The following is a 22396-nucleotide window of genomic DNA, read 5'->3' as shown; positions in this document are numbered from 1 at the left end:
TCTAAATTGTTGGTATTTAAATGTTTTTTTTTTGTTTTTGTTGTTTTGTTTGAGTTTTCTTGGTTAGGGTTGACACAGTAGGAAGAAGTTGCACCTTTCTCTCCTTAAAGTTAAAAAATTTGCCAACCTTTATCCTTAAGAAGGGTCAGAGAATTTTCCCCAGATGGGTTTTGCTGCTCAGACCTGTCTCTAGGAGGAACTCTTCAGCACATCACCCGCTGGACTGAAGTGGCAGAAGAGCCCTTCCTTCAGGTCCCCAACACAACTCAAGGTGAATCCTTCCCTTAACAGGGAGGCCTGGAATATGCCATGCTGTAATTTCAATTTGGCATGGCCACTCCTCTTACCCTTCCTAATGCTGATTTTCTTAAGCCAGTCTCTCTAACGGGTTGTTTGATTTTTCTGCTGAAAGAGAGTGTATAGTATATTACAGTTCACCAAAGATCTGGTGGCAGAGGTTAAAAAAAACGCAGCAACAGATAGATGATAGCTCCCAGTCATGTGGGTTTTCCTTCATATCCTTTTGTTTGATGCCTCCTTGTAGCAAGAAGTTGAAGGCTGGGCTGTTTGCTTTTAAGTTCAGAGGAGTCTAATTAAGGGTCAGCTCTGTTGCCATAAACCACTGTGCCAAGACCTTTATGAAGAACTTTAAAGAATGAAAGTATATTGCTTACTGCTATCAGGAAATCTTTTTGAAAAATAAATAAAAGGCCAAATAATTCTTTGGTCTCCCTAACAACATGGTATAGTTTGTGGCAGAGAGCTTGAAAGTGTATTAGATTTGTCTTTGATTCTTAAGTTCTCAGTAATTGTCTGTTTTCCAAAACAGAGGTTTTTAACCACACCGACTTTGGCTGATGTCAGTGGGGCCGGAGTTTCTAAATCACCCACGTATACCTCTAAAACCATTGCCATGAACTGAGTCCAGGACAGCCTGGTAACAAGTAGAGTGGTTTGCAAGTAGGTACTTGAGTAAGTTAAGCAGACATCCATGCAAACTGTTTATCTCTAAGACTTGTGACCATGTTAATAAAGCATATTAAAATTTTCAGCTGGGTTGTGGGTTTGGGGACATGTCTCAGTTAACTAAAGTGAATCTGCGTGAAAAGTTGTTTACCAGAAGTGCATTTTAACTATTACTTCTGCTTTTATGATTCATCAATTGCAGTTGTCTTTTAAATCTCAAACACTGGCCTGAGAACTTGAATATTGCTAAAATCTGTTTAAAAGTGATTGTACCTTTCCCATTGTTTAATTCTGTGTAGGGTGATGGAACTGATGGGGAGGAAAGGAACAGGAAGAATGCAACTTGAGAGCAAGTCACGGTGTACTAGTTGGTCATTTTTGTAGATCAGAATTAGTGGCAAGTTCTCAAGCAAATCCACCACCCTGTGTTGCCCATTCATGCCTAAAATATCGATTTTCATTACAGCAAAGGAGAAAATGCTGTTTTTTAACTGGAATATAAGATAATAAAATCTAGTTGAAAATTGTTTTATATTTGTTTTAAAAGATAAGCAAATGCAGGGAACTTTGAAGGAATTAGAATTTGGGTTTTAAAAAAGAACACACTAATATAAAATAGTACATGGATAACATAACCAACACCTATGTGCCCATTACTCAAGATGAAAAAAAAAGTAATGTTTTGTCATATTACTTCAGATTATTTTTCAGTTTTGAAGAAATAAACCATTATAGTTAAGGTTGAATTCCCCTGTTGCCCTGCCTAATCCCATTCCTCTTCCTTCCTCCCCAAGACAAACACTATCATGAATTCAGTGTGTATGTAGCCAATGTTTTATAACTATCTTATATATAAACAATATTAAAAAATTTTTGTTGTTGTTTTTAGTTTATATAAGTGGTACCATACAGTATATCTCATTCTGTAACTTGCTTTATTCTCCTCAGCATCATATTTGGGGGATCCAGACAGGATATTGAAACACGTGGATCTAGATTATTGACTTCTAACTCTTATATGATATTTCATTTTTGATTATATCAAATCTGTTCCACTGCTAAGTCATTTGGGTTATTTCCAATTTCTGTCTGTTACAAACAGTGCCGCAGGGAACATCCTTAATTGTACTTGTGTGTATCACCAGGCTATATACCAAGAAGGGAATTGCTAATTCATAAAGTGAGCACGTTTTTACCTTTACTAGATGTTGCCAAGTTACTTTCCAAAATGTATGTACCGTCCATCGGCAGATGATGCCAGCTCCTGCATCACCATATCCTCACCAGTACCTAGAACTGGCAGACTTTTATTTTGGCCAATCTGGTTGGACGTGAAATGATATTTCTATGTTGTTTGAGCTGGCATTTCTCTAATTTCTAGAGAGCTTGAGCACCATTTTGTGTTTTTTGTGAATTGCCTGTTCATAGTCTTTGTATTGTTTTTCTGTTTGGTTCTTTGTCTTACTGTTTTATGAGGAGTTTTAAACATTTTTAAGATGGTGTTGTTGGATGTGGCACTACCTTTAATTCCATTTCGAAATGTGTGCTTTTCTTTGTCCATGATATGAATTCATTAGTCTTCCTCATATTCTTATCACCCATGTTTTAAAGTATATTTTGTTTAAGTAAAATGGAGTGAAGAAGAGGTTCTCCTAGGGTACCTAGGCAAGACTCAAGAGAGGGTAAGGAAGAATGGGATTAAAGAAGATGTATGTGAAAGACAGAGGGAAAAGATGGGGAGGGGAGCTGGAAAGCCTGTGCATGAGAAAGAGATGATGGATCGACAAGACCACTCCGTGGTCCCAGGCATCTGTGTAGCAGGGGAGGGGAGACATGTACCCTGAGTAAGGATAGTGGGGCCGATGGAGGGGAAACATGTTCTGTCTCACTAGAAGATGAATATACATGTTTGCCTCAACTACTTTGTTATACTTCGTGCTGTGGGTCTAGCAGCTTGGAGCTCACCTGCCCACCCGTCTCCCTCCTTCAGACATCTAGTGCTTACTGTGGGCCGGAGGCTGGGGGTAGGGATATAAAATTTAGAAAGACAGAGTTAGACTCCCTCCAGGAGTTTTCTCTCCAGTGGAAGAGTGTGGCCATCACAGTACAGTACCATGACAGAGGCAAGCATGGAATACCAGAAGCATAGAGGTGGGGAGTCTTATCTTCCCTGCGAGAGTCAGAGAAGACTTCAGAGAGCTGACTCCTGCCAACCTAGTCAGGGAAGGAAGAGAGGGAAAGGGACACAAGTACAGGAAGCAGTTTGTTCAGAGCTCAGAGGTGTGACAGAACATGGCAAGGGGCGAGAAATGTACACAGCACATGATGGGCTATGTCAAGCTAAGTAAGAAGTTTGGGCTTTATCCTAAAGATGATGGGTAGCCATTAAAAAAGTTTCTGAGAAGTGAGAGGCAAAAAGTTTTGAATACAAATCAATAAAGACGAACGGTCCAGCCCACCTGTTGCCTCTTTGACCCTTTCTGGAAGACCATTGGCTAGTGGGGCTTAAAGTCTTTAGCCAAAGTTCACCAAGTCTAGATCCTGGAATATGAATTACATTGCCTGATGTATAGAAGGGCATAACAGCATTGGCATCTCAGAGTTATGTGGATTTCTATTTGTGATTCTGCTTTTTTCTCTGAGTAGTAAGATGATTTCTTTATCAAAATGTATCCTTATTTTCAAGTAGCAGAGAACTAGACAATTTAATGAGGGCCAGTGGTTTCCGGTTCCTGAGAAAAATATCCTCAAAATGTTTCCTTTTGCTGATTAGAATGAGTCACTCCCCAGGGGTCTCGTTCTGCAGAGCCTTCCTTGTGCCCAGAAAGGGATGTTGCTGAGAAACCCTGGCATTAATATTCAATAATACATAACCCTTTTATAACTGCTGACTTCTGGAACAGTTTCACGACTTACGTGGAAATGGTCATGATCACAAACAGTAGAAATTGCAGGGAGCATAGCATCCATGTAGCTCCCTTGCAGTCTCCTCCTGGAGAAGAAAACAATGGAAATAAGAATAGAGCTGTGACTGAGATAAAACCTTCCAGGTTTTTTCCTCTCGTTGATTCCCTGAGTGAGCCTTTCCCAGGAGAGTGTCTCCTCATGCTGCCCTTGGCAAATGGATGTCTCTTCTGATTGTTTAACATCAGAAAAATGACCAGGCAGTGAATTTCACTTGGGGTGGAGCTAGAAGAGCTTAGCTAGATAGAAGGCTTGGTAGGCCTGAGAGTAAAAGGCCCAGAATACTTCACCCCACCCCACTTCCAGACAAGTTCCCGCTCTGGGCCATCCTGTCAACAAAAGTAGAGTTGCTCCCTATCGCCTCTTTTATGGAAATAGCTTCAGCCAAGATTCCTCCAGTTGGAACTTTCCCTAACCATGCCCTGAAGGATGGGTCTGTCCTAGTGATAATTCAGATGACTAAGTTGAAAACTCTTCTGCAACATGAACCTTATAGAACAATCTAGTGGATTTACTTGGAAAATTATCTCTTTCTTCAAGAGATGTAGCATAAGGAGTCTTTTTTTTTTTTTTTTCACACACACACACACTGTATTTTATTTTTACAAGAGATAAATCGACTGACACCAAGCATTGTACATGCATGACCACAACAAAAGCAACAATGATTGCAATTACCAAACATGAAACACACTCATACTATGTCATAGTATTGACATTCAGTCCAGTAAGCATAAGGAGTCTTATAGGATCACAGAGAAAAGGAACTTGGAGGAGAATGTGGTACTTCCTTTCATTTTATAGGTCTGAGGAAACTGAGACCTATAGAGAAGGAACTTGCATAGGGTAACATTAACTAATCAGGAGAGCCAGGACCTAAATCACATTTAGTGTGATGGTTGTTCTTCTAGTACTCCTTTTAGTGTTGATAAGATATTTGACATACTGTAATCTAGGTTGTGTCAGGGCACTTGGCGTTTGGATAAAATAGACATAAGATCTCAAACAGACGTTTGAGTAGGTGGCATGAGCCAGACATTATGCTAGGGAGACCTAGTTAAGGATTCGGCAGTAGATGAAGGGACCCTGCCCTAGAGGAGCACTCAGTGGAGGAGAAAACCATAAGATTATCCAACGCATTGTGACTGGTGGTGTTAGGGAAGAGACCTGTGAACCGAGTAGGCATTGAGGAAGGAATGGGGAAAAGCCTCTGGGGTCTGGGGTTCTGGCAGTCTCCATTCTAGTATCCTCGTAATCCGTACGTGGGAACCAGGAGAGCATCCTGGCCCATGATTCGTGGGTTAGCATAGGCAGGACCCGTGGTGCTTCCTGACTCAGCGTGTGAAGCGTTGCCTGCTGGGTGGTATCTGTTGATTTTCTCAGGCAGTCCTTCCCTGGAGAGATGCTCGTCGTGGGGTGTCCCCACAGACAGCTCTCTTACTTGTTTTACTTCACCTCTGGCCTCCTGGTGCAGTTCTGTTTTATGACTTTATGGCAGCAGTACACGCTGATGATGACCCTTGTGAGGCACAGAGGGAGGGGTTTTTACATCAGTGGCCCTTGTGGGCCAAGGAGTGAGAAATAAGAGTTGAAATAAAATCGTGTCCTTGGAGGATTATGGGCCGTGCTTCATCTTGTGGGAAATCTCTGTTCATCATTCAGGAAGTCTCCCACTTTCTCTTGAGTCAGGGCTCCCAGAGGTGCTTTAGGGTGGTTCTGATGACCTTTCTCCTGCGGCTCTTGACTCACTCGGGGTGTTGCAAAAAGTTCAGGGTAGTTAGGTTTCCAAGTCAAAGGACATCAACAGGTAGATTTTCAGATTCACATTCCACCTTTGACACAGCCATACAGATTTCACAGCCCCTGTTAAGGGGCTGTATTTATGTGTTATTTGTGGGTGTTATTAAACGTATATGTAAATGTCTATATGTATATGTAAATGTATATCATTTATGTATTATTTGTGACTTAGACTTAACATATTGACGGCAGATGCTTTCAGTTTTAGTTTTGTAGCCTCTCAGCTTCCTGCCCGAGAAGTTTCAGATTTCTAGTTTTTATTAATCGGAAATCACATCTGCTCTTGTTTCTCCTCCTCCAAATGGCATCGCATGCCTGCTTCCTAGAAGAGGGCTGCAATCTGTAATTTCGGCTAGTCCCATTCTGACGTGTGAGTGATTTCACCTGGCAGTCTGTCGGTTGCTGTGGCAGTGGAAAATCAGTCTGGGGGATCTGTTTGCTGTGTATTAATGTCACCTGGGGTTTTGCTCTCTTTTCAGATTGTAGTGCTTTTGTCCACAAAGGCTGTAGAGAAAGTCTGGCCTCCTGTGCAAAGGTCAAAATGAAGGTAAGACATTTTTGGCTAAACCAATAAAATCTTCAGAGTTGGGAGATTTGGGGTTGTAGTTTTTGTTTATTTTCATCATTTGGTACCTACTTTGAGACTAAAATAACCAAAAATGATTTTTCTCTTCTTAACACACTCGGGAATTTGTGGCTTTTGGAAGGGAAAATGCTTTCAGAACTTCTCCATGTTAAATGCACATTTCTCTGTGATTTTAATCTGTGTCGCCGTTGAAGTGGTTTTCTGCTTAACTGTGTCTGCAGACCTACTCTGCCTTTCACACGCCTGGCTTCCTTCTTCAGGACCATGAGGGCAGCAGGTGGAAATCAGGGGCTCTGACACGCTGATGGGCTGGGGAGTGTCAGGGTTAAACGGGCCTGTCTGGCAGCACTTTCCTCCACAGGCTCGTGTGGATCACATGACAGGAGCAGGAAGTGTATGATGGTACATGCTCTGAGTATGCAGCTGTGTGATAACAGGCACTGCATATCAGAGCCCTTAAAGAAAGAGTACGGGGCTGGGGGCAGATGGGCGTTTAGGTGGCCTGTGTGGTTTTCAGTGTCGTAGTCACTCATAAATGTCTTTGTTCCTTGTCAGAAGAGTGCTCTCCAGCTCCGTCTACACAAATGCTCAGCATGCGGTGTGCTTCCAGTAACCAAACGCATTTATCTAGTGCAGTGGCCTCAAACTGGAGTGTGCATTAGAATCACCTCGGGGGCTTGTTATAAGATGACACTGGGCCCCACTCCCAGAGTTTCCGATTTGGCGGGTGGGGAGGGGCCAGGAACTTGCCTTTCTAATAAGTTCCCAGGTGATGCCAATGCTGCTAGTCCGAGGACCACACTTTGAGAAGCACTGAACTAGTGTAAAGATGACAGACTTCTGTACCCCAGGTCTTATTCGGTCCATGGGCATAAATCTTGTTTGGCTCATGGAGTAATTTTTTTTTTATTTGAGTTAGTGTATTTATTGAAAAATCGTATTTCACACCAATTTGGATTTCTGATTTCTCCTGAGGAAATAAATGGAAGATCTCACAGCCCTGGTATTTCCCCTTACCCAGCATTCCCAATTCCCACCTTGCTCTTTTTCTTTTTTTCCATAGTACTTATCACCTTCTTAGGGTCTATTTAGCACACTGTATTTATTATATTACATTTACTTTTTATGATCTGTACCTTCCCCCCACTAGACTGTAAGCACCAAACTTGCCACGCAGCCTGAAGTCAGGAGTGTTTGATCCATTAATAGCTCCTAAGCACGTAGAACAGCATCTGGCCTGTAGTTCCTTCAATGTTGGAGAGGTGGGTGGTGGGTGATAATCTACTGGGGCTGAGTGGCTGCTGCCCCCTCTAGACAAGATGTACAAGCCCCAGACTGCCACTACCCCCTCCTCCAACTCGCCTCTGTCCTTTGTTACCTGCCTGACCCCACAGGCATTTGAGTTTGTGATCTCTGGTAAGACTGCCGTTACTGTGAATGTGCTACAGAGAAGGAGAATGATAGGGATACAGCATATCCCATAGAAGAGAATGTAACCTGAAAGGGGGAGTTCCATTTTAAATGGACCCTTTTTCACTAATGATTTATCTCAGACTAATTGCTTCAGTCTGTAATTTCTCACACAGTGTCTCTGTTCCATGCTACAACAAAAGTCTTAAAATTAGCACTTTGCCTAAGAATTATTTAACACCTTATAAATGCGAGCCACTGGAGAAATAGAAACAAAAAGGGCACAGATGCCGCTCTTAAGGAACCAGCATTCTGGTGGGGAAGATGGACAAGCAGGCGATGACCATAAATAAGGAAAAAACTAGGCGGGGGCGCGTGCAGGATTCTAAGGGGTGCCAGTCGCTGCCTCGGGTGAGGAGAAGAAAGAAGCTAACAGATGGCTCTGCCAAGGAGGGATTATCTTGAAGTAGAAGAATGCCGTGCCTGTGAAGGTGAAAAGAGCATTCCAGGCAGAAGGGACAGCATTTGCAGGATCAGAGTGCTTGGCGGGTCCAGAGGAGAGCCGGAGTGGGTGGCTGTCGCTAGGGCTAGGATGCTGAGGACCATCGGCAGGAACAGAGCGGGGAGGTAGGAGCAGCTGGCTTCCTGCTCTAGGCCTCTTGAAACTTGACAGAAGATAAACTGTAAATGCAGTGCTCACTCAGACTTGCTTTTTCTTTCAGCAGCCCAAAGGGAGCCTTCAAGCGCACGACACATCTTCGCTGCCCACAGTCATTATGAGAAACAAGTGTAAGTAGCTCAGCCCACCTCTCATGATTCCTTTTCGCCTCTCTGGTTCAGGACTTACCCATACTTCTGTAGTATTTATTTGTTATTCTTAAGCAAGATTTGAGTACCTATTTTGAATACTTAGAGAAGGCTGCAGTTTCATTGACCAAAAGCTTAACATTCTACCATCAAACTCTCTGGAAGGTTCTAGAATAGTGTGTGTCTTAGTTTAAAAGGCAGCACCTTAGCCCTGTGTGTCTTGAAATTTCTCTTGCGTGAGTCGACAGTGAAACTTGCTTTTAGCAGCGTTACAGTTGCGTCAGATGAGATCTTGCTTATTAAACTTCTTGACAAACTGTGAAGTTATGAAAATAGTTCTTTTTTTCCCAAGGACTTCAGTGGCACACAAATTGGGTAAATCACACCTCTCCCATTCACATCAACCTGTCTTCTCCAGTCTGTGCAAAGCTTCACTTTGGTTTTACTTAATATTTTCCCCTTTTCATTCTTCATTCCCTATCTCATTCCTTTCCCCTCTTCAGCACGCACTGCAGTATATTTAATGTAAACCTCTCTAATCTGCCGTATCTTTAGACATATGTGTACCTCTGGAAATGTCTCTTGTGATTTTGTGCATTCAATTTAAATTAGATGATATGACTTGCTTATCCATTCTGCCGGGGTTTTTTCCACTCAATATGGTTTTGAGATCTATGCGTGTTACTATATGTAAGCTATTGTTTCAGATCGCTGTATGGTGTTCTTTCATAAATATATACCACATTTTAATTATCAGTTCCCCCAAAGATGGTTGTCTGAGTTGTTTCCAACTCCTGCCATAAAGATGCAGTCATGAATATCACCTAAATTTGCTCTGTGGGAATCCATGTGAAACTTACATTCAGGCCGTGTTTTTCAAAATGTAGATCCTGGATCAATTAGAAGTGCCAATTCTTGGGCCCTACCCAGACCTACTACATCAGAGATTCCAGAGGCGGAGCTCAGTGATCTGTGTCTTAGTAGATGCTGCAGGTGATGGTGATGCACACACTCGAGCTTGAGGACCACTGCTCTGTGCCCCACTGCTCTGCGTGCTTCCAGATGGCTCCGGAATGGCTGTAGAGACTGTGCCACCAGGAGGGTGTGGAGTCCCTTTAGAGAGAAGTCCAGTTATTGCCCATCTTTGCATGTAGATTCCTAGAAGAAAAGTTGTGCCAGACTGTCACCCACTTTAACCAATGATCCAACCCATTCCAACACCTTTTACAAGTCTAATCTTCCTTAAACTTTTGTTCTGTGACATTATCCCTTATTTCAGAAACCATTTTTTTCTTTCAAATCAGATAAAATAGCATTTTTCCAAAAAATACCTATTATGTCTGACCCCCACATGTATTCTTATTCCTGTTTTACCCGTTTTATTCCTGAGGTAACGTAGCGGTAAGGGTACAGATTGTGGATTCAAGTTGTATGGGTTTGAGTCCCAGCATCCCACTTAACAGCCGCGTAACCTCGGACATTTACTAAATCCCCTATACCTCGTTTTCCTCCTCTGTGAAAAGATGGTAATAGTATTAGCAGGTGGTCATCGGGTTTAAGTGAGATCACACCAATGAAGTACTTGGTGGTAGGCCTCCTTCAGTGTTTGCTTCACCGCTACCATCACCATCACAAATAAGGATGCTGAGGCTCAGAGAGTAGTTAGCAACTTCCCTGAGTGGAGTGGATTGGCTTCAACAAGGGAAAGTTGTTTTCACCCCGCTATGCTGCCTTTTAGATGCAGGTTGTTCTTTCAGATTTTCAGGGCTCTGCATGACATGACTTCGTTCTGCTTCTCCAGCCGTTTCACTGATCCCTTATATACACCACTCTACTTACTTCCTCTTCTGCTTGTTACCTCCCTTTCACATTAATAGAGTGTTTCTGCCTTCCTTCATACGGTTCTCTTCTTCAGAATGTCCTCTTTTTCTGTTGACTTACCCACATCCTACTGTTCTTCAAGAACCGGTGTTTCTTCCTCCATCAGATTTTATCTGCTCAGCAGCTTCCCTTCTGAGACACTGAGGATGTGCTCCAGGCTCTTGAACACTTGAGCATGTTCTCTTCCGTGCCAGTTGCCCTTCTTCCCTGTTGGTGTGGGACCCACATCTCCTAGTTTCCTGTGTGCTTCCTGCAGGAAGGGTCTGGTCGTGTTGTAGGGTAGCATGTTTCTGGTGTTTATTATATCACCACCTTCTAAATCGAATTTGAATTGGAAATTAATGGTTTTATTAATTGTATTAAGTCAGAAACATCCTGTAATACTGTGAAGCCGTAACAGCTGCCCCAGTCTTACTTCCTTCAGCTCCTCATGCTCCTGGGGATGGACAGATAATGCAGCAGTTTAGTTAGCTACCAAGGAAAAATAATTTGTTACCCAGATGGCAGTGTGACGACTTTAGCATGAAATTAGAGCCCCAGTTTCCTCTTTGGTCAAGTTCAAGAGAAATATGCAGTATGAGGACAAATTAGCTATGTGACATCAAACACATGTTGCATTTTCCTCATCTGTAAATTAAAGGAATTGGTCAAAACCTGTGTTCTCAGACATTGTACAGAAGGATCGCTTGGGGAGCTGGTAAACATGTAGACTCCCAGGTCCCACCCGCACAGAACAAGGAGGGCTGGGAATTTGCATATCTAACCAGCCCCTCACACGTTTCTTGGTAGGTCCTCCCAAAGAACACCAGCCTCAGTTACCTCTGAGGCTCCTTTTATCCTTAAAACTCTTTCGGTCTCCTTTTCTCTTACTTTGAATTAGTTTAAATTTTTAAATATATGATACTTTCACACGATTCTTTATCCTCGTCGCCTCATTTCCATCACACCCCACGGGTAAACCACTTTTCTTAGTTTTATATTTATCTTCCTTAAGTTTCTTTATTAAAATAAAGCAAATACCAATTTGGATTATTAATTACGTTTTTAAAACATAAAAGGTGGTCTGTTGCGCACTTTATTCTGCACCTTGATTTTTTTCCCCCTTAATATGTTATCTGCAGATCTGTGTCAGTTCATGGAGAGAGTCCTCATTTTTTTTTTAAAGCTTCATAGTATTCACATGTAGGCTGTACCATGATTTATTAACTGATCTTCTTTTGATACTCATTTTGCTTTTACCAAACTTTGCATTGAATAACTTTGGACATATGTCATTTCAAATATAAACAAGTAAATCTTGTAGAATAAACATATCCTAAATGGAATTACTGGATCAAAGATATAGGCATTTACAATTTCAACAGCTAATGCCAAGTTGTCTTGCATAGAGTGTTTGTGCCTATTTACACTCCCAGGGTAAATCTCTTTTAAAGCAGTTTGCTTCTATTTGGCATTCATCCGGTGAGTCAGTGCTGGTGGGCATGTGTCGGTGATACTTCATTTGGTGTCCTTTCATTCTTTACAGCCTCCCAGCCCAAGGAGCGCCCTCGGTCCGCAGTCCTCTTGGCTGATGAAACCACTGCCGCCCCCATGTTTGTTAACAGACGGTCCCAGCAGAGTGTGTCGCTCTCCAAAAGTGTCTCCATTCAGAACATTGCTGGGTGAGTGGGGATGTAAAGCTAGCACGGTTGACATCTAGGTGACAGAGCATAATAATGTATACCATTTGACAAAAAGATTGTTTTAGAAAGAAATGTATAACGTAATGGGTTAGTGCTACAGATGAGTGGGGTGAGGATTACACTTTGATGCACCGTCATGATCGCCATTTTGTAGCAAGGATCCCCTTTAAACACCATTTTTAGGCCAGTTGTCCTCTGCTTTTATACATGATCAGCCCTGCTTTTAAAGAACCTGCCTTCTAAAATGATGATTTTCAGATCAAAATAAGAAGTGGGAATAGGAAAAAAGATTTAATTCTGAATGTTTGGTTTCAATCACTTGTATTTTCATATGTCACACTTTTCTGTTGGTCAGATGAACCTGGGGGGAGGGGGTAGCTTTTTTTTTTTTTTTTTTTTTTTTAAACTCGCCTCTTGACTCTTAAGTCATGGGAGTGAATAATGGGCTGGGTACTACAGTAGGTTCCCCGTCCCTCATCTGCACTGAGTTCCTTTTGTGGTCCCTCCAGAAGTTGCTGTGGCCCCTGATTGTTCAGGCCTCGGCTGTCTGTGGTTAGCACAGGGCCGATTATGATGTTGCTGGCTGTTTGGGGTAAGATGCCTGCCTTCCCATCCAGTAAAGAAGTCATCTCAAATGTAGGACTCAAAACATCTCTTGCAGCTCTCTTAACCTAGGCTGGAGGAAAATTCCCAACTGAAGGATGCAAATCTCCTTTTGTCTGTGTTTCCTAACCTCTGTGCTGGCTACTGTTTCCTCCTCCTTAAAAAAAAAAAGTTTCAGGTATTTTTATATTGTTTTGTCTTTCTGTTGTAATTAACCAAAGGCTTTCTTTTCAAAGTTCTTATGTTATCCAAATGAGTTTATATTATGACTTCTAAAAGTTGGCCTTTAAATAAAATTTAGTTTTAAATGACTCTGGCTTACTTTTGCGTTGTACCACAAACATCTACTGGGTGCCTAATGTGCTAGCTGGTGAGTTGGGGTCAAGAAAAGTTCAAAGAATATGGTTTAATATAAGTGCTTGGTCTATAGTTATTTAGGGAACACAGGGAAAAAGTGTAGTGGTTAGACATGAGTTTCAAACAAAAATTTCTTATATAATGTGTATGCAGTTTGAAGGAGGAGCATTCTCCTTGCTACCTATCGTTTAAAAAAACCCAAGGCTCAAAAAGTTCATGCTTGCAGTGATGTTAAATGCCTCCAACCTTCCTTAATAGTTTGTGTTGCATATTGCTGGGTACCTGGCATAAGTAATTTGTCTTCCATCATTGTAGTACTTGCAGCCAGCTGTCATTTTATAATTTTTCAGATCTTCACTTAAGACCGGAAACTATGGCTTCTCAGAATGTATCTGACAGTATGTGTTTCCTTTTGCCCCCAGAGTTGGCAATGATGAGAACATATCAAACACCTGGAAATTCCTGTCTCATTCAACAGACTCACTAAATAAAATCAGCAAGGTCAATGAGTCAACAGAGTCCCTTACTGATGAGGGTAAGCAGAAGCCACGGCGTGTATTGTGTGCGTCTGCAGAGACTTTGTGCCATCTCCTAGAATGCAAGCACTAACGCATCTCCTGCCTCTTCCTTACTCCTGTGAAACTTCTCTAAACTGTCTGTAAAGCATCACATGCTTTAAAATGAGTGGTAAACCCACTTATCCTGTTGTTAGATGGTTGTCCACTGAAGAATGTCATTGATTTTAATGTGGTCAGACTCTGGTACAAACGCTTCTTCTTCCCCTAGACTTTCGTACACATTCAGTTCTAGCTCTTTTGGCACAGTTGTAAGCCTACTCTCTTAAACAAGTAAAGTCACCAGGACCCTGATCATGTCTTAATCATCTTTGATTTATGTGACGTTTATCACCCTTAACCGAAGTCTTGAATATATAGAGTATGTCACTCCGGAACAGAAAATGATCTTTTCTAATAGAATATATATTCTATGAACGTCCCTGTGTTAGTGTAGAGTGTTTATGTCTCATGAAATTATACCCTGAGGAACGTCCAGCAGAGGTTTTTTTTTTAGAGGTCACAGACGCAGGATCCTGATACTGATTTTTTTTGTATTTTGAGGAGTAGGTACAGACATGAATGAAGGGCAGCTAATGGGAGACTTTGAGCTTGAGTCCAAACAGCTGGAAGCAGAGTCCTGGAGTCAGATAGTGGACAGCAAGTTTCTGAAACAGCAAAAGAAAGATGTGGTCAAACGGCAAGAAGTGATTTATGGTGAGACTCTTCAATGTGCTGTGCTAATATTTGATTTGCATTGTCTGGCATTGTTTATTAGGGGATTTATTGGGCTATGTCAAGTCAATTTTCAAGTATGTAGCATCTCAGATTTTCTTTTGAAAACTTTGAGGTATAAAGACATCTTATTTCTATCCTTTTCTCTCTCTGTAAAATTATATTCTTTACTTTTATTGGACATTTTATTTAATATGAGTGCTTATTTATGCGATAGTCCTAAAAAGAGATCTCTTGTGACAGTACAGTTTAATTCCTCAGCTACAGTAGAAACTAGACTAAACACAAGTCATTTCTGGGAAATAGGAACGTAGTAAATTATGAAAGGTCTTGAATCCCAATGAAGACCACTTTGGAAGCCACCACTTAAGAGTGATGGAATCCAGTACACCTGTCAGAAAATAGTGTGAGGTCCCATGAAAAAATCGAGGAATAGGATGAAAACACTTTAGGGAAAAGACAGCTGTTGACTCAGTTTTAAAGTTTAAATTGGGCCGTAAATAGCCTTAAGACAAAATTGGGCTCTTAGTAGCAGCAGACACACTTTGCAGGAGAATCCTCGAGGAGACCATTCCTGACCACTGAGCCTTGTCCCTCCCCCAGAGCTGATGCAGACGGAGTTCCACCACCTCCGCACACTCAAGATCATGAGCGACGTGTACAGCCGGGGCATGACGGCCGACCTGCTCTTCGAGCAGCAGATGGTGGAGAAGCTCTTCCCCTGTTTGGATGAGCTGATCAGTATCCACAGCCAGTTCTTACAGAGGATCCTGGAGCGGAAGAAGGACTCTCTGGTGGATAAAAGTGAAAAGAACTTTCTCATCAAGAGGATTGGGGATGTGCTTGTGCACCAGGTGAGCAGCGGGAGGGCCCCTGGCGCCTGTCATACGCACTGGGGGCCCCGTAGCCGTGCGTTCACATCCTGGCTGTCCTGCTCACGATCTCTGTGAGCTTAGGCAAGTGATTGCATCGCTCCGACCCTCAGTTTCTTTTTCTGTAATTGAGGACAGTAGATTTTCTCTTGTAATGCTATTTTAAAATTTAAAAGATAATGTATATATAAAGTACCCAGCATACATGGTAGACATGCAGTAAAAGCCAGTTTTTCTTCCTCAGAGTCTGTACCAACATCAGAGATACTGTAGTTTAAGAGATCAAAAAATATTTGTTGGAAGTCTCAACTTCAACCTGTGACTCAAATCAAAAGGCTCATTTATCTAAAAACCACCTGAGACTAAAAACTTGACTAAGAAACCATCTGTAAAATAATTCATAAAATATTTCTTGCTAATATTTTCGTCAAGGTGTGGTATGGTTTCAATCCTATGTCAAAAGCAATTTAGCTAAAAATTGTTTTGATACTTTCAGATGTATGTGTCATAAGCAGTTTCTAAATGTTTCTTTTTTAAAACATTCTTTTTGAAAGAAGAATAATGCTAGTATAACCTTTATAGGCAGAGGGGCATTGCATCACATCTGACTAGCTCTTTCTCACCGGCAAGTCTCTGCCTCATTGTGGAAGCAGAGGCTTACTTGCTGGAACATTTGCCTGAGAATTGGAAATATTGTCCTTTCATTGTATTCTTGAGTCTGTACCCCTCGCCCTATTAATTCATTGGTGCCTTCATTCATTCATTTTTCAAGTATTTACTGGGGATTTACTCAATACCATTTGGAAGCACAAAGGTAAATATAGTGTAGACCTCTGCTTCATGGAATTCATGTTCTAGGAGTGAAGGATAGGCATGTCGTGAAGTAAATGCAGATGCAGTGTAGTGAATGCGTTCACACTGGTGGTCAGGGCCTCAAAGTAGGCACGGTCAGCTCTGCAAGTGAGGACCCTTCCTCCCCAAACATCCCCCTCCTGTCATTTTCCATGTTTCTCCCTCTGCCCCTCCTCCCCACCCTCACACCTGCACTGGTACTTCCTCTGACCTTGTAGCTCCTTGTATTTGTGCATGTCCTCTAGTAAGATGTTAGCCCCGTGGTGTCCATTTGTTGGTTCTGAGCGCCAGTGCTAGAATCACCCTTTTAGAGCACTTGCTTTGTGATGGGAGCCGATCACTTAAAAATCTCTCTGCCTCAGCTTCTCTGTTGGTAAAGGGGAAAAGGAAAGGCTACCCTGAACGTTTTTTCAAGTTTTGGGGTAAGGATCAAGTTGTGTTGCCTCCAGAGATTGTTAGTCCAGTGGGAATTGATGCTTAGCACGTGTCTTGTGGACCACATACAGAAACTCAGCGGGTACCCCACAGTGAACGTAGCTTCAGATGAACCGTTGAGATTGCACACGCTTGGGAATGATGTAAGGGCCATGCAGAATTGTTAGGCCTGCTGGCCTGAGGTAAGTAGGATAAACAGATTCCCTAGGTAATGACGGCCGTTTCTGATGTCTTTCTAACTTATCAGGATGACTTTTTTGAGACTGCTACCTCATGAAAGACTTCTAGTGAGTCTCTCTGTTTTATTACTGGGTTATGACAAATGGGAGTTAAAACACATCTTGCATTTCTTATGTGCACAGTACATAGATATTTCTGTGTTTATTGTTTTTTAAATATATGTAACAGCTTTACTGAAATATAATTCATATGCCATGTGATCCACCCGTTTGAAGCACACAGTTCAGTGGTTTTCAGTATATCCGTGGAGTTGTGCAGCCATCACCACGGTCAGTTGTAGAACATTTTTATCATCATCACCCCCACCAACTTCCCCAGCCCTAGGCAACCACTAATCTGCTTTCTCTGTGGCTTTGCCTATTCTGCACATTTTATATAAACGGAATAAAGCAATATGTTGTCCTTTGTGATTGGCTTTTTTCATTCATACGTTATCCATTTATCCTCTGATGAACACTTGGGTTATTTCCAGTCTGGGGCTGTTGTGAATAATGCTGCTATGAACATTCGTATACAGGTTTTTGTGTGGACATATGTTTTTATGTCTAGGAGTGGAATTGCTGGCTCATATAGTAACTCTATATTTAACTTTTTGAGGAACTGCTAAACTGTTTTCCAAAGCTCCTGTACCATTTTAATCTTTTAATCTTTGGGGGGAAGTTATGAGGAAGCTCTCTTGGGTTTCACAAGTAGACTGGAAACTTTGGACAAAATGATAATAGGAGTTTAGCACCCTGAGTTATGGCATAACTTCTGTTCTCTTTCCTCTGCAGTTTTCAGGAGAGAACGCAAAACGCTTAAAGAAGACATACGGCAAGTTTTGTGGGCAGCACAACCAGTCTGTAAACTACTTCAAAGACCTCTATACCAAGGATAAGCGTTTTCAGGCCTTTGTGAAGGTATTGATGTGAAACGGTGGGGATTTCCATGTTGTCCAGAGCATTGTGTCACTGTCAGTTTTAGCTCGAGCCTTCTCCCTTGGGTAGTTCCTGACACTTGGTTTACTTCCTTGCAGAAGAAGATGAGCAGCTCGGTCGTACGGAGGCTTGGAATCCCAGAGTGTGTATTGCTTGTAACCCAGCGGATCACCAAATACCCGGTTTTGTTCCAAAGAATATTGCAATGTACCAAAGGTGCGTCTCTCTCTGGACTCAGTCTTGTTTGCCAGTGGACTGTTGCGGTCTGTCCAACAGCACCGGAGACCCCGTAGAAGAACTCTTTTACGTCGAGAAGGTCTAAAAGAGAGCCTGTGTTTTATCTTAAAAACAGTTTTCTTGAGTGAAAACATAAAGTGTTGTATCAGCAGACTTAGGGTGAATGAGAGCAAGAAGGGAAGGAACCACTTAGTGATCCCAACGAGAGTTCAGTGACCTGAGCAACTTGTCACTTGTCCCTAGACTGGGAGATGATTCCCACCTGCAAGTGCTAGAATCACCGCTGTTTCTCGTTTAATCACGACTTAGTAGTTTCTCTCTCAGCTAATCCTGCTCCTAGGCAGGTATGTTAAGGATTAGGTAAAACAAAGACATAAATAAAAAACTCGTTGCTCCTCTCCCTCCCTAAGAATGTTGGGTTCCTTCCACTTTAGAACACGGCACATAATTGCATGTCATCTGTATCATTGAAACATCTAACTTGATTTAAACTCTGACAGAGCCAGGGGTAGGCACGTGCCCTTCGACGTGTTGGCTTCGCTCTGCCGGCGTGCCCACAGAGGGAAGACGGTGATGTGGAGCAAGAAGGCAGGGTCCCCCTCCTTCTGCCCAGTAGAGACAGTTATTCTTTCCTTCTCAGACAGTGAAGTGGAGCAGGAAGATCTAGCTCAGTCCCTGGGCCTGGTGAAGGATGTGATTGGAGCTGTGGACAGCAAAGTGGCAAGTTATGAAAAGAAGGTCCGTCTCAATGAGATTTATACAAAGACAGATAGCAAGTCGATCATGAGAATGAAGAGTGGTCAGATGTTTGCCAAGGAGGATCTGAAGCGGAAGAAGCTCGTGCGGGATGGGAGCGTGTTTCTGAAGAGCACAACAGGGAGGTTGAAAGGTGAGGCTCGCTCTCGTCTAAGAGTCTAAGTGTGTGCCAGAGGGCAGCGGGCAGGATCCAGATGTCACCAGGTTGTTCCCAGGGACCCATGTCCAGACATCACACAGGAGCAGCAGTCATTTAATTGATCTTAATCTTGTGTCCGAAAAGACTGGTTTGAGACGGCTTACAAAACCATATAGAATACAGTAAGAGAACGAGGAAATGATGCAGTCAGGGGAAATGAAAAACAAAAAAATTTTTTTTAAAGAACAAAGCAAAGGGTAAGATTCATACAAAAAAGCAAGGTGTTTTGGAAGACATATTTTCCCTATGAAAGAGGGGCAACAAATTTGGGGTCAGGGTCTCTGGCAAAACAATTGCTAGGAGGGAAATACCATCAGCTGCACAATTCATAGATTCTCTGAGATTAAAAATACATCACTCGTTCCTAAGAGACGGCAGAGGAATTTTCAGCTCCTGAGACCTTAGAGAAACGAAAGTTTAACTCACAGCAACTAGATTTATGATTAGACTTTGTTTTTCATCTTTTATCTTTCTCTAAGCAAAAGAGATCATAAAAGGTACTCATTTTCTGTTTGATTTTAGTTTTTACCTTTTAAATGATCAGCCCCATCAAGTGAAGGAAGTTAGGAGGTTTGTTCATTCATCTGTACATCTGGTTGGTTTGTTTGTTTTTAATAATTGTTTTCATCAAACCTGTATCCTCTGGGCCTATATGGTAACTCTCACCTCACCAGTGGCCTTGAGTATACCCAGCCCACCTCCCTGGCCTCGGTGAGCTGAGCACACAAAGCAGCCCAGTGCCGTCAGCCCCGCTGGCATAAAACTCAGGTGAGTGAAATGTGTGCTTCTCTCGTCGCCGAGGTATAAGTAATGCTATAGGTAGCTGCTCTCGGAGAATTCCCAGGAGTCCTTAGCTAGGGTCTCACCATGCTCAGACCACAGAGTAAAGAAGTCCCAGGCATTCAGCTGCTCTCAAAGGTGAATGTCGCAGGACACCCTGCATAGAAGTTGGGCTCGGAATGAAGAGACTTGTGAAGAGGCTCTCGCTCTGCAGTGTGATGGCTGCTAGAATAGAGAGGCGTGAACTGAGGACAGGAGGAGGGAGCCAGGCAGAAGGGAGGAGGACGCGTGGAAGCGTGGAGCTGAAGGGTCTGGCCCGTCGGGAGGGGTGGGCAGGCGGGGTCTCTGGCAGCAGAGTGAGGCAGGAAATACGGCTGAAGAATCGGCCGGGGGCCAGGTTGGGGTGGGTGCGTGCTCCGGACCAGGGGGCTGGCAGGGATGCTGGTGATGGGAGTGAGCGAAGGATGGGCTCAGAATGGAGGGTTTGAGCAGGAAAGGGGTGAGTTAGAGTGTGTGTAGTTCAGCTGCTGGGGGCAGGGTAGAGGACAGCAGGGATGCGGAGGTACCAGTGACCGAGACGAGGGCGGTCACTGTTGCAGGGATCTGGGAAGGGCTCCCCCGGGCAGGGTCATCTCAGAGAGAAGAAATACCCCTTCCTGCCACCAGCCAGCTGTGCCTCTCACTGCTCCATGATGAACTTGAACTGTGCGATCCCTGCAGCTCCTTCCTTCCAGCCCTGGTGCTCTGTGATGTCTTGAGACCACAGTTGAGGGCTCTGGCCTCACCGCCACTGTGAGGCCGTGTCGGAGGCAGCCTGGTGGTAGAGAAGCACCTGCCCGCTCTTGTAAGGATGGATTTCCTAGAGTTGCTGCCAGTGCTGTATTTTCTTTACACAGCAGTTTATTTATTCATTCCTGAAATAAAAACTGATAGATTCCAGCTGTTGGAATAATGTTGCGGTCAAAGCAATGGCAGAACGATAGGTTTTCTGGCCTAAAATGTCTCCAGTGGAGATAAGAGTTTGGTGTTTAGTCATTTTCACCCCCAAGTGAAAATGACTTGTGCCAAGAACAGCCAGTCCTGTGTTGGGTAACCCTTGAAAGGGATGGGATTGTTTTTCTCTGATCTACTGACGCTGTGATCACGTAAACTTCAGGATTCCATAAAGTTGAAACTTATGTTTTAGAGCTCTTTTTTTTTTTTTTTTTTTTTTTTGGCAGACACCTGAACGATTTAAAAGTAAAGTTTAAAAAAAAAAAAACTTGTCAAAACTAATGGTAGTGCATGGAAAATTACTGTGGTCTAAGCTGAAAAACTAGACCACCCTAGGAATCAGACATCCTTGCTTCTGTTTTCCTCATAGCTTTGCAATGAATTACCCAGGGCACCCCAGTTTTGGCAGTAGTGGTAGAAAAGGCCAAGAGGGTCCTGACCACCCAGGAGGCGGCTGCATAAGTCAGCCCGTTGTTTTCCCAAAGATTTGTAGGCTCCCCTTTCCAGAGTAAAGGTGGTACAGAGGGACCTGTTAGGTCTCAGTAGACGGCTCACCTCCAGGGAGGTCCCACTTTGTCCTTAAGGGAATAATGGGAAATGTCACTTCATACTCCTAGAGGATTAGAGCAAGAGTTTGTGGCATTCTTTTGATTCCTGGATCCAACTAGAGATGTTAATTTGGCTTTTGTTTTTTCTTAATTGAGAAGAAGAGAAGGCTGTTTCCACGGTGCAGAAGGGTTGAGGTTGACTGTGCTGTGTTGGAGCTGGGAGCGGAGCCACTGTACTCCGTGTACCTGTGACGGCAGCGGGTGTTGTCTAGCCTTCCGTGTCCTCTAGGACGTGTGGATGAAGCCTGCCTTTCATTAGACTGAGATATTCTTGTACATCACCTTCTGGCAGCCTTCCTGTCTGCTGTCCCACGCCTTCTTCCCATTACTATGATCAGAAGTTGAGAAATACTATGACCTGAGTATTATGACCTGTAGAATGTGTTGCTATTTAGCATCTGTTAAAGTCCTGCTTTCCAGCTTTACTCTTAAAGTATTTATTCTTAAAAATCTTGCCTTTGGGATATATCTTTCCAGCACTGAGTGCTTAAACCTTCCCGAGACAAGGCTTTGGTGAGAAATCCCATTTTAAAATGCCTCTAAAAATCTAATGATCAGATCTGGACCCTGCAGAAATGTCAAGCCCTTGCCTTGGAGGAGTGTAATAATGTGCTGTGCGGGTGTGTTGCTGAGTTTTCCTTTAATGAAGTGCCCTGAAGGTGCTTCACCGTTCAGTGGCCATTGTTCTCTCTTCCCTTACCCCCTCTACAGAGGTTCAAGCGGTCCTGCTTACTGACATTTTAGTTTTCCTTCAAGAAAAAGACCAGAAATACGTCTTTGCGTCATTGGTAAGCTGAATTGTTTGTCTCTGCTGTTTGTAATTAATAGTATTCAAACCCATGACAGTAGGTGGTGAGTGTTAACACTGTATTACTGCTCTCCCACCTTCTTAAAATTGGCTCAGGACAAATGCCTCCGAGTCATTTCTTACATACCCTTGCAATTTTCTGCCCACCTCCCTCCCCACCAATTATTTTTCTGTTCCCTCATAATCCTTTTGAGAGCCTTTGGCATTTGATCTAAAAAGAAATCTGTCACTGGAGTATGTCTCACACATTACGTATTACAAATCTTGCCAATTTATAACATTGCCAACCAGATTCTGTGACGAACCGGAAAGGACTCATCGTGCAGAAAACAGGACTCGCACCTTGATAACCTT

The 22396-nt window shown here is 42.9% G+C and overlaps 1 protein-coding gene across 15 annotated transcripts in view; it reads left to right on the top strand.

Moving 5' to 3' along the window:
* The window catches only part of AKAP13 (A-kinase anchoring protein 13), a 344171-nt gene that overhangs the window by 302936 nt on the left and 18839 nt on the right, over window positions 1-22396 (top strand). For 11 of the 15 annotated variants that reach the window (XM_059912539.1, XM_059912543.1, XM_059912542.1 and 8 more), the window contains 10 exons: window positions 6210-6277; window positions 8449-8515; window positions 11940-12075; window positions 13479-13591; window positions 14175-14327; window positions 14949-15199; window positions 17518-17643; window positions 17760-17877; window positions 18539-18787; window positions 21946-22022. In XM_059912539.1, the coding sequence (XP_059768522.1) occupies window positions 6210-6277; window positions 8449-8515; window positions 11940-12075; window positions 13479-13591; window positions 14175-14327; window positions 14949-15199; window positions 17518-17643; window positions 17760-17877; window positions 18539-18787; window positions 21946-22022 (1358 nt within the window). The remainder of the gene's footprint in view (window positions 1-6209; window positions 6278-8448; window positions 8516-11939; window positions 12076-13478; window positions 13592-14174; window positions 14328-14948; window positions 15200-17517; window positions 17644-17759; window positions 17878-18538; window positions 18788-21945; window positions 22023-22396) is intronic. The other 4 variants (XM_059912544.1, XM_059912537.1, XM_059912534.1 and 1 more) reach the window with 2 other exon arrangements.

This window comes from Balaenoptera ricei, chromosome 2, assembly GCF_028023285.1.
Source record: "Balaenoptera ricei isolate mBalRic1 chromosome 2, mBalRic1.hap2, whole genome shotgun sequence".
NCBI lineage: Eukaryota > Metazoa > Chordata > Mammalia > Artiodactyla > Balaenopteridae > Balaenoptera > Balaenoptera ricei.
Note: the sequence above shows the minus strand (reverse complement) of the source record. Positions and strands in the feature narration are given on the sequence as shown.